Below are 12,318 nucleotides of genomic sequence, written 5' to 3' on the forward strand. Positions count from 1 at the left end.
GACAGCATGCTGCATTTTATTCTTACTCTCTGCTATAAAACAACTCATCATAAATAAACCCACCACTTTACTTATTATGCAATCCAGATTCTGTAGTGATTTACCAAAAACATAGAAGTAAATTCTTGACATGGCTTTCCCACAAGTGAAAACTCTACTGAGAAGTCATAAGAATCTTCATCTAGTCTACGCACCGGGGTACATTTACAGAGACATATTCTACAGCCACCACTTAAAAACACTGTCAAGAAAACTACCTACTCAACAGAAAAGTGAACGGTTCAGGAAGAAGAATTTTTACAACTTTGTGTCTAGCTTCAGTAAACATGGAATAAGGTAAAACAAAAAAGAATTATCTGAATTGTCCTTGCAAAAGGCCTTGACAAAGCCAGGATGGAACAAAAAGGCTATGTGTGATAGAGTCAAATTTTGGTTGCTACCTATCTGAAAGAAGTAAAACTCCACTGTGGTCATTATCTATGTATACGATAGAATAACACTTTTTCTCTTTCACATCCAAAGAGATGCCCTTCCTAGGAAAGTACAAAAGCCAAGCCTTTCCCCCTTGTTTTGCTTCTTTCTAATCTGCACTGTGGCTTTTACAAGACATGACACCCAAGAGTATGATTCTGCAAGATGACTGCTCACCTAACAGACAGCAAATAGAAGCCAATAGCAGTGAAAACACTGGAAGAAAGCATCATTACTTATCTGATGCTCATCAGATGACATTGTTTGCTGCTCAAGCCATGAACAAGAAGGCAAGGTGAAAAAAAAAACAAAAACACATTGAACTCAGCAGATGAATTCATTCCACTGTCAAAATACCTATTTTACGGAACCAGATCCTTAGAGTGTAACAGCAAGAGGAAACTTACCATGAGAACTTTATCCATGTAGAATTCCCGCCCAGGGCTCCCATCGTTGTATTTAGTATCGATGGCAAAACACAAGAAAAGGACATCAACAACCATTTCATAAATGGAAAGGAAGCAGTGAGCAACCAGGAAAGCAAAGAGGCAGACAATGATGAGTGGCAGAACCCAGATGGTGTAATCTCGTTGGTAATTCAGCAACATAATGCCAGCCAAACCTGTGCTGCAGACAATCAGGACCTGAAGAAGAAAACAGTAGATGATTCTAAAGGCAGAAGCCTTTTGATAATTTTCGCTTGGTTTATTTTTCTACAAGCAATGTGCTTCTGGATCTGCCAGGGCTAGAAATAGAGGTTACAGATGATAGTGGTAATATCTGTACCTTCTGGATTCCCTACATTCCCAAGTGTAAAAGATATTTTACCATTGATTCAGCAGGTGCAAATCTGAATTGTTACACCTCCTTCATCACAAAAGGTATTTTTCAGAGAAAATTACTGTTATATTCTGCTGTCATAGTTCTAGTTTTATAAACATTCTTGTAAGAAAAGAACTTTATCATGTCAGTTTTAAAAAAACCACAACCTGATGCTACCAATCAACTACTGTGTGGTTTGGGTTTTTTTAGCTGGGGTGGTGAGAGAAGTTAGGTCTTAGGATGATACGTTTTTCACTTTGCTGGTAGAAATTGGTTCCAAACTTGTCTAATCTGTATCTCATCTCCATACAGTAAAAAAAGGACATCAGACTTCATATGAGACACTTCATCTAACAGTCTCTATACAATCACACTGTGTGAGGCCCTAAAAGATATTTCACCAGGTATCAGCTTGGTTTTGGCTAAAGCAAATGAACTAAATGGTTGCAGCCACTTAACATTTCAAACATTTCTGAAGCTATAATTATGAGCTGCAGCTAAACACAAAATTGTAAAATAGGTCAGCTTTTTGAAAATAACACACTGGACTAGCAGAGGAGATGCTGACAGAGTAGCATTCATTTAGCTGGTAATATTTTTTACATGCTGCACTGTCACTGTAACATTTCTGCCACCTGTGCAGTTTTCTAATAATCCAAAAGACATCTTTTCAGAGGGGTGTTTCCTAACATAAAACTGTGTCTCCTCCATAAAACTGTGTTATGCAACTTCATGTTCTCCCAAGCACTTATGTCTCCCTGATGGGTTTATTCCTTCTCATGTCTTACTGACTTAGTTACTGGATTCAAAGTTCAGCCCACTGTACTACAATTAAACAGGAACAGAGGAGTGTAATAAGAAATACAGAACAGTTCAATCAGTGTCTGAATGCTTAGGCATGGATGATTTAAATAGATTAGTATGGTTTTAGTAAATAATGGCATAAAATTCTTTAAAGGATAGAAGTAATTCACTGGATTACACTTCCATAAAGTACATCTCCATCAGTTGGAGACCCAAAAAACTGTCTGACCACAGCAATTATTCTAGTCTCCTTTTAATTCACTGAGTAGAGCTAACTTAGTTGCTTAAGCTGGCAATTTCTTATAGCAGGCTTCTGTACTCCCTTCCAGTCCAATTTTGTCATAAGGAGTGATCAGTAATGTGTCAAATTTTCAACATAAACCTAGAGAGCCTTTACTGAATAGAATGTTAAATAAATTATTTCTTTCCTTTCAATTATATGTTTTAACCACAAAATCAAACAAAACCTTGACTTTCTAATCACTTTTCCCTTGGCTTCTGAAAAAAGAAATCCGAAAGGTGTCATAAATTTAAGCTATTCCTCTCTAGTCACTTTTACTAAATGTAAGTGGATCATCCGTTTATCCTCCCTATCCTAGACAGCCTCTCCTGATATGATGCAGCTAGATGTGATAAAGTGCACACTAAGAAACAGGATTTTTAAGGCATTTTGTATTTGGGATGAAAGCTTGCTCCTCCATGGGTCCGTTACAACTGTATACAGCAGACATACCTTTCCTAGAAACAGCATAAAATCTCCCACTGTGTTTATGGCAGCCACTCGCAAAGCATTTTCCACTAGGATAACAAAGGCATCCTTTGCTGAAGTGCAGAAATTGGTGCTGTTGATAGCTGTGGCTGTATATGCATTCTAGGAAAAGGAGATTGAAGACTTATTCATGGAATAATCAGGTATTTCAGATGCAGGGCAAGGAAGGTGAGGGGGAAGATACAGCTCTGAGTAAGCCACATTCATCATATGATGTTAATGAACAAAAATTCCCCTGAGAGTTGTTGAATCAAGCAACATGTGCTAGTTGACAGAAGACTAGATGAGGTAAAGAATTACTGTTCTTCCTCTCTCTTGCTCATAATGTATGCATTCACAGGTTTGTTCAAAAAGACTCATTAAATGGAATTTGCAATTTCTCTGCAGAAGGAGGTGAGCAGTGGCATAGGTATAGAAATTAAGCACTTAGAAAAAAAATCTGGAAATAGAGATTGAGAGTCATAAATCAACCAAGACAATTTCTAGATACTTAACTAGACTGCATTCAAGGTTAGTCAGGACAGTTTTAGGGTTTATTAAGTGCTTTCTTCTGATTTTATTTTCTATACTACCACCAAAAAAAATTGAACAATTTATAAAAGAGATACTGGCAATGATATAGACACATACACTTGAGAGATGGAACTACAGACCAATATATTCACTTGAACAAGGGGTCTGACCAGGCAGCATGTTGCAACTTGCAACTGTTTTTCCACTTTGTAAATGATGATGAGAATTTGATGTTTTCTACAGTTTTTACATTCTGTGAATCTTAAATACTACACCTAGAAAAGCTTCATTCTCTTTTCACAGCCAAAACATTTGGAAACTCAGGTGTAGTTTGACTGAGTAGACATAAGGGAGAACATCTCCAACCACTAAATCGACTGTTATAAAGTTGAGATACCATGTTCACAAAGACGAATATTGGCTATCCTTTTGTCTTGGTTTACATTGCAAACATCAACATAGTGATTTGCAGTGTAATTCCAGCAACGGAGATAAGACTGAAGTACTGTCATTCAAGTTCAGTTCCAAAGTATGATACAATATGTGTGGCCTCAGACTGCAGACTGGGAATATATATATTATTATGAGCCCTTTCATAAAACTTGAATATTGAAAATCTTACCTGATTTAAGTATGTCAGGCACTTCTCTAAACACCAAAGGCAGCAAATGCAGGCTTTAAGCATACAGCGAGCACAAGCATTTTCCTAGGAAAGCATAGAATGTGGGAAAATAAAGAGTAAACACAACAGAACTTAAGAAAACAATATTCCTTTGTGTTATAGTAACTGCTACTCAAGATTGCTAACTTATGCAGTCTATACCAGTCCTATAGTCCTTTAAAAATTAAATATTCAGAGAACCACGGAATGGTTTGGGTTGCAAGTGACTAGCTGCACTGAGGGGCACATTTTTCACTAGACCAAGTTGCTCAAAGCCCCATTCAACATGACCTTGAACACTTCCAGGGATGGGGCATCCACAACTTTTCTGGGTAACCTGTTCTAGTGCATCACCATCTTCATAGTGAAGAATTTCTTCCTTACGTCTAATGTATTCCAAAACAAGACTTGCAGTCTCCCACACCAGTTAACAGGTAAACACATTGGGCCTTGATTTTCAGTAAGAAAATGGAATCTGTTTGTCTTACTTTTCCTTTGAGCTGTGTGTGAATATACATAAGAATCATTCGTGGTATCTTCACTAGTGTTATAATGAAAGACCCCTTTGCTACTGTTCCTAGGTGGTAACAAACAAGGCGATTAACAGATGCCAGAATAGGAGTAAACGGCAGATTTCTTTTCTCCCTGTTGAATAGAGAAAAAAAATAAAGTAGAATGATCGGTATGTATGTGATATCTAAAAGTGCTACAAATTCCCAAAATAACATGCAAAAGGAATATATTATCCTCATACTAGCTTTCACTCCACCTTGTGTAACTCAAAGATTTGTCTCCAATGTAGGACTAGCATAAGGAATCAGTATGTCATATGGGTAGAATGGTAGTACATCTCCTTCTTACCTTCTCTCTTTGGGTTGTCCTATGATCTCAGAAATGCTTATTAGGCCTTGGCCTTGATGAAGAGCAGCTGGGATCAGCTTCTCAAGCTTATCAGAAACACTGTCTGCTTCCAGGAACTTGTCCTGTCTAACAAGCTCCGGTATTTAATGAACAGCCTTGGAAACCTTTTTTTGTGCCTGAATAACAACGTACATTGAACAATAACTTTGTTATTGAACTTTCTTTGAAAGTTACTGACCCAGATTGCAACCAGGATGGAAAATTACTATGACTAAAGCCAATGCTCTTGTGGCCCTATAAACTCCTGTACCACAGTGGGCTGTGGCCAGCAATATCCCTCTGAGTGGGATGCCTCTCAGAGCCAGGGGACTCTCAAGTTTGTGGTATTTGGAAGACCGATGTCAAATGTTGCCAGTGGAGCCTGGGCTGATCTCTTCACTCCTCAAGGCTAAACCCTTTGCCCTTTGAGAAGATGCAAAGGCATCTGACGTGAGTATGTCATTGAGGTCAGGGCCAATTTTTCACAGGTAGGTACCCAGTACATACCTGTTAGGTCTGTGTGCATGTCAGTGTGAATGTGCTGCAGAAGATGCACTATAAGTGTTAGATTGGTAAGCTTGGCCTGTGAGTTACTGTTGTGCATATGATAAATTCTAGAGAACCTTTTCTTAAATTGTTTAAATTAGGCTATTGACTAAGTGATGCTAAGTTTAAATGCTGTTAAAACCTTTAGGCCTAAACTGTTGGTCAAGTCCAGGGCTAAATTTGGCAAGGGGGTCTACTCTGAACCTTGTGGCTCAATGGGAGAGTCTTCCTCATTCTTTTTTATCCATACACTTTCACATTCTTACCCTTTTTCCATCCCCAGACTCCGCATAAATAATTTTAGGTTGATTTTAGTTTTAGTTTTTAATTTTAGATTTTTAGATTTTTTCCTATTTTTCATCTGTGCACTTCAAGTATCTAGAAAGTAGTGGAGTCAACCCTGTGAATGAATTTTGTCCACTTTCACCTTTATATTAAATCTCATTAGCCAATACCTTTGCTGGTGTTCTTTGAGTGACTTAAAACACTAATTGGCAGTATTACCACTATTAACAACTAGCAGTTTTTATGAAGTTACATCTGATGGTATGCAATTCAAAACCCTCCAAAAAAGTGAGAAACAATGTTTTTGGTTTTTTCTTTTTGTTTTGTTTTGGGGTTTTTGTCAGACTACTTATAAACTTGCCTTCTCCCTCCTTTCTATTCTATTGGAGATTTTTGTGTAGACTTTAGAGAGGATATAACTAACTCATTATTTATTTATTCTTATTTTATTATTATTATAATTTTTTCTTAGATTTTGGGCATTTCTAATTGAGCTGTTATATCATCAAAGTACCAAGTGACGGGCCTTAAAACAAGTATCTGGAGCACTTTTTATTTATCAGATGAATACTTACTTTCATGGCTAGAAGTCATTTTCTCAGAGTGCTTAATTTTCTTTCCTACCAAGGAGGTCACTTCTATTTCTCTCTCAAAGAACAACTCTCTAAGCATTTAAAGAATGGCTTTTTCTTTCTTAGAAATAAGAGCATGATAATAAGCATATTAAAGGAACATGGACTAACACTCCAAAGATAAAATATCTCCCCAACTTGGGAAAGATGCGAATTTCATTCAGAAAAGATAAAAAAGGAGATTGTTCATTCCATGAAACTAATATCTGCATAACTTAATCCTGAGATATTAATTATTAAAATAGGTTTACCCTGTATTCTTTCAATCGACCTTTAGAACTGAGGTGGAAGAAGCCAAACTCTGCTCCTGGCCGGGAGTAGAATATGCGTAAAGAGTTTGAGTCTTATGCCCAGACAACCCAAACACTTCCATGTTTTCAGGTAAAAATTTTCAGGTTCCTCATTTTCAGGGCAGAGTCTGTAATTCATAACACTGAAGTCTGTTTATTGTCTGAGATGAAAGAATTTCATCTTGCTAAGGTGAATGAACAGTGAACATATATAAAACATTTCTCCATGGATAACCTCATTTGATTTGTTGTGTTATGCTGCTCATATGCAACATAATGGGTCTAAATTAATGCCTTTTCCTTTCTTATTAATTCACGTTTCAGATTATGATTGTACCTTAAAATACAAAAAGAGGAAAACAGTAGACAGAAATGAGCATTTACTAATTTAAAATAAAATTTCTGTTATGGAATTATAAGGTACCGTTAAAGTAAAAATCATTCACCCTTAGGCGATACAAAATACACAAACTTATTCAGTGTGACATTCTATTCTTTTCTCTGTACTTTCCTCAATCTAGTTTAATTATTCAAAAGATTACATCCCTGTAACATTTTGTAACTATTTCATAGATGTATTTCAGTGGTATACTGGAGGACTTCCTCATTAATAAATTAACAGAATTTCTGACAGCATAGTAAATTGATTCCTTGCCTTTGATATTGTTTTAAAGACTAAGGCAGAAAAAGGAGTCAAATGTAATTCAGACAACAGCCTCAATTAAAAAGACAAACCAATTTAACATTTGTGCTTTGAATTAATGACACTTGAAAAATATCTGCATACATTATTTAAAAATCTCTTTTTTTTTTTTTTAAACAGACTCATACAAGCACATGGCAAGAATAGAGTATGGTTGCTGGATATCACTACAAATTTTTACATACAACATTCTTCATATGAAAGGCTAGAAACACATACCAAACCCCAACAGCTGAACATCATGAGTTTCAGATGCACCTTTTTTTTGCTTCGAGATAGCATTACTTCAACATATATATTGTTTTCCATTTCTTAAGTAAACTATCATTGCTAAATATGATGTTAATGTATTGTAATCATTTTGGTCCTTATTCAGGAGTTGTATTTATATTGTTTGGAAAAGCCTTTGAGAACGTCTGAAGTAAAATTATTTATCTAGTCACTGAACAACAATGTGTTGGTTTGTGGGGTTTTCTTTAAAGAAATATATGAACTACTGGATTTACAATGACATGGAAAAGCTTCATTCAAACATACCTCTACAAAGGAAGTATTGGTGTACTTTCTTTTTTCCTCACTAAAAATAATGCCATATAGTTCTGCTTTACATACCAAAATGTAATACTTCAGATCAGTGGAGTACCATTTATTCTCATGAAATACTAACAAAGCATTTGATACTACTTTTTTTTCTCTGAAAAACCTGGGTCCTAAATGACTATTTAAGCCAAAGATTAATGACTCATTTAAGAAAACTTGTAAGCAATCTTAAATTCAGACAAAGTTTTCAAGTACTAGAGATTAGAGCTATGTCTGCAATTCTGAAATCAGCTTCTTAGCTCTGTAAAGTACAATTCTTGGTTGCCAAAACCACTGCTTAATAATTAGTATTTCCTTCTTGGACAGCTAGCAGGTACACGCAGAACAGCCAGTGCAAAGTATGCCCAGATACACATTTCAGGTCACAAATACAGCAATGAAATATGGAGCTTTAATGCACACATATTTTTATCAATTTTTATTTGTATATGATCTTGACGGCCGGTCACCAGTGGTGTTCCCCAGGGGTGTGTGTTGGGTTCAGTCCTGTTTAACATCTTTACTGATGATTAAGATGAGTGGATTGAGTCCATCATTACCAAATTTGCTGATGACACCAAGCTGGGAGGGTGTTGACCTGCTGGAAGGCAGGAGGGCTCTGCAGAGGGATCTGGATAGACTTGAGAGATGGGCTGATTGCAATGGGATGAAGTTCAATAAGGCCAAGTGCCGGGTCCTGCACTTTGGTCACAACAACCCCATGCAGCGCTCCAGGCTGGGCACAGAGTGGCTGGAGAGCAGCCAGGCAGAAAGGGACCTGGGGGTACTAATTGACAGGAAGCTCAACATGAGCCAACAGTGTGCCCAGGTGGCCAAGAAGGCCAATGGGATCCTGGCCTGTATCAAAAATAGCGTGGCCAACAGGACCAGGGAAGTGATCCTTCCCCTGTACTCTGTGTTGGTGAGGTCACACCTTGAGTATTGTGTTCAGTTCTGGGCCCCTCAGTTCAGGAAAGATATTGAGGTGCTGGAGAAGGTCCAGAGAAGAGCAACAAGGCTGGTGAAGGGACTGGAGCACAAGCCCTATGGTGAGAGGCTGAGGGAGCTGGGGTTGTTTAGCCTGGAGAAGAGGAGGCTCAGAGGTGACCTCTTCATTGTCTACAACTACCTGAAGGGAAGTTCTAGCCAGGTGGGGGCTGGTCTCTTCTCCCAGGCACTCAGCAATAGGACAAGGGGGCATGGGCTCAAGCTCTGCCAGGGGAAATTTAAGTTGGATATCAGAAAAAAATTCTTTATAGAGAGAGTAATCAGTCATTGGAATGGGCTGCACAGAGAGGTGGTGGATTCACCATCCCTAGAGATTTTTAAACAGAGATTGGATATGGCACTGAGTGCCATGATCTAGTAAATGGACTGGAGTTGGACCAAGGGTTGGACTTGATGATCTTGGAGGTCTTTTCCAACCCAATCGATTCTATGATTCTATATGTAAGTGATGAGTCTAATAATACCTTAAGTAATCCTGTGAAAGAAAGATTAATGAAGATTAATGAAGCAATGTAAATAGTTTAAAGGGCACTGTTTTGCAATTAAAATAATAACTGCTCTCAGTATTTTTAAAATCTCTACAGAGCTTATCAGCATTAATTATTAGAACATAGATGACCTTCCAAGTGCATCCTGTTTTATAAACAACCATCCACATCTGCACAATGTACACAAGTTACAAGGCAAATAAGACTTCAAGTCTTAAATGTCAAGAACACCATCTATAATCAGTAAAACAGTTATTTTAGAACTTCACGATTTAAAAGGGTCAAGACAATTTAATAGCTCCCCAACTTTCACAACAGAAGCAAGTATTCTCCCCAAGACCTCAGTCCCTCACTATTTTTGCTAAATCAATGTCTATGCAAGTCATGGTAGAGCTACCTAAGTTGTCCTTACCTTGTAAAATAGTATGTCACAACAGCCCCTGCTACTGTCATCTGCTGACAGGCCAGGATAAACTCGCTGATCCAGATGAGTCCCACTACATGGTACCACCACATGTATTTCAAAGGACCTACCATCCGAAACTCAACAAATCCTTCTTCATTTGGGACAGGACTACCTAGAAATAAGTGAAGGTAAGAAAGAAAATAGCACTTACATCAACTTGTAAAGAAGGAAGTATGTCAGAATTCAAGACGGACGAAGATTCCTCCCAGGGAAAAGGTGCCAGGACAGAGAGCAATTGTTCCTTTTCTAGTGTTAATGGGGCCCCATCATTGGCACCTGAGAGCGCAAGTCTGCAACCTTTTCTCTGGGCGCAAAGCTCCACGGTTCGTGCCATGTGTGGGTCCGGGAAATTTACAGAATTTACAGATAGAGCTAGGTCATGCAGAAAAAAAATTAGGGAAAGAAAAGTGGAATTTGAAGTAAATTTGGCTATTTCAGTTAGGGATAACAAAAAGTCCTTTTATAAATACATTAATAACAAAAGGAGGGGCAAGGAAAACCTCCATTCTCCATTGGACTTGGAGGGAAATATAGTTAAGGAAGATGAGGAGAAGGTTGAGGTACTTAACACCTACTTTGCCTCAGTTTTCACCAGTAAGACAGGTGGCCCTCAAGACAACTGGCCTCTGGAGCTGGTAGACACAGAGAGGGAGCTGAATAGCCCCCCTGTATTCCAGGAGGATATAGTTACTGACTTACTGAGCCAGCTGGATCCTAACAAGTCTATGGGACCAGATGGGATCCATCCCAGGGTGATGAGGGAGCTGGCAGAAGAGCTTGCCAAACTGATCTCCATCATCTTCCAACAGTCCTGGCTCTCTGGGGAGGTCCCAGATAATTGGAGGTTGGCCAATGTCACCCCAATCCACAAAAAGGGCTGCAAGAAGGACCCTGGCAACTACAGGCCTGTCAGCCTGACCTCCGTGCCTGGCAGGGTTATGGAGCAGTTCATTCTGAGTGCAATCACACAGCACTTTCAGGGTGGACAAGGGATTAGACCCAGCCAGCATGGGTTTAGGAGGGGCAGGTCCTGTCTGACCAACCTGATCTCTTTCTACGATCAGGTGACCCACCTGGTGGATGAGGGGAAGGCTGTGGATGTGGTCCATCTGGATTTCAGCAAGGCCTTTGACACTGTTTCCCATAATATACTCCTGGAAAAACTGGTAGCCCATGGCCTGGACAAGTGTACCCTCTTCTGGATTAAGAGCTGGCTGGAGGGTCGGGCACAGAGAGTGCTGGTGAATGGAGCTGCATCCAGCTGGCGGCCAGTCACCAGTGGTGTTCCCCAGGGGTCTGTGTTGGGTCCAGTCCTGTTTAACATCTTTATTGATGATTTAGATGAGGGGATTGAGTCCATCATCAGCAAATTTGCTGATGACACCAAGCTGGGAGGGAGTGTGTTGACCTGCTGGAAAGCAGGAGGGCTCTGCAGGGGGATCTGGATAGACTTGAGAGATGGGCTGATTCCAGTGGGAGGAAGTTCAATAAGGCCAATTGCCAGGTCCTGCACTTTGGTCACAACAACCCCATGCAGTGCTACAGGCTGGGCACAGAGTGGCTGGAGAGCAGCCAGGCAGAAAGAGACCTTGGAGTACTAATTGACAGGAAGCTCAACATGAGCCAACAGTGTGCCCAGGTGGCCAAGAAGGCCAATGGGATCCTGGCCTGTATCAAAAATAGCGTGGCCAGCAGGACCAGGGAAGTGATCCTTCCCCTGTACTCTGCGTTGGTGAGGCCACACCTGGAGTACTGTGGGGGCACGGGCTTAAGCTCTGCCAGGGGAAATTTAAGTTGGATATCAGAAAAAAATTCTTTACAGAGAGAGTAATCAGGCATTGGAATGGGCTGCCCAGAGAGGTGGTGGATTCACCATCCCTAGAGATTTTTAAACGCAGATTGGACATGGTGCTGAATGCCATGATCTAGTAAATGGACTAGAGTTGGACCAAGGGTTGGACTTGATGATCTCAGAGGTCTTTTCCAACCCAATCGATTCTATGATTCTATGATTCCATGATTCTATGTGGTATTAGCAGGTCGTAACTACTTATAGCAGAACCCACGAGCACCTACTAATGGTTTTAAATGTCATGTGTAGGAAGACTGTTCTTAAAAAAGATACAGCTTTTGAGAAAATCAGTATAATGGCATTTAAAAAAAAAAAAACAACAAAACAAAAATCCCTAAAGCAACACAAAAAAACCCATTCTGAGCAAACTCAAAATCCTGCAACACTTATTTTAATTTTCAACCACCTGGTGAAAATTTCAACAAGGAACCACCATCACATAGCAAAGCTTCTCATAAACATAATAGAAGCCTACTTTAGTCATTCTTCATATGAGTTTGCTTGTCCACCATCGTTATTCACACAGTAA

The 12,318-nt window shown here is 39.3% G+C and overlaps 1 protein-coding gene and 1 long non-coding RNA gene across 5 annotated transcripts in view; one reads left to right on the forward strand and one right to left on the reverse strand.

Annotated features, from left to right (window-relative positions):
* Positions 1-12,318, reverse strand: part of SLC44A1 (solute carrier family 44 member 1) — an 82,264-nt gene that overhangs the window by 18,745 nt on the left and 51,201 nt on the right. For all 3 annotated transcript variants that reach the window (XM_071581459.1, XM_071581460.1, XM_071581458.1), the window contains exons 10-14: positions 9,884-10,049; positions 4,529-4,685; positions 4,002-4,085; positions 2,831-2,968; positions 879-1,115 (exon numbers count right to left, since the gene is read on the reverse strand). In XM_071581459.1, coding sequence (XP_071437560.1) covers positions 879-1,115; positions 2,831-2,968; positions 4,002-4,085; positions 4,529-4,685; positions 9,884-10,049 — 782 coding nt within the window. The remainder of the gene's footprint in view (positions 1-878; positions 1,116-2,830; positions 2,969-4,001; positions 4,086-4,528; positions 4,686-9,883; positions 10,050-12,318) is intronic.
* Positions 6-7,843, forward strand: LOC139684984 (uncharacterized). Of its 2 annotated transcripts, none has more exons than XR_011700010.1 (3): positions 6-1,352; positions 5,015-6,784; positions 7,517-7,843. It is a non-coding gene; the product is annotated as an uncharacterized lncRNA (long non-coding RNA). The 2 variants fall into 2 exon arrangements; XR_011700011.1 differs by lacking the exon at positions 6-1,352 and having other exon boundaries at positions 1,429-5,390; positions 6,681-6,784.

The sequence above is a fragment of the Pithys albifrons genome, chromosome Z (assembly GCF_047495875.1).
Source record: "Pithys albifrons albifrons isolate INPA30051 chromosome Z, PitAlb_v1, whole genome shotgun sequence".
Taxonomy (NCBI): Eukaryota; Metazoa; Chordata; class Aves; order Passeriformes; family Thamnophilidae; genus Pithys; species Pithys albifrons.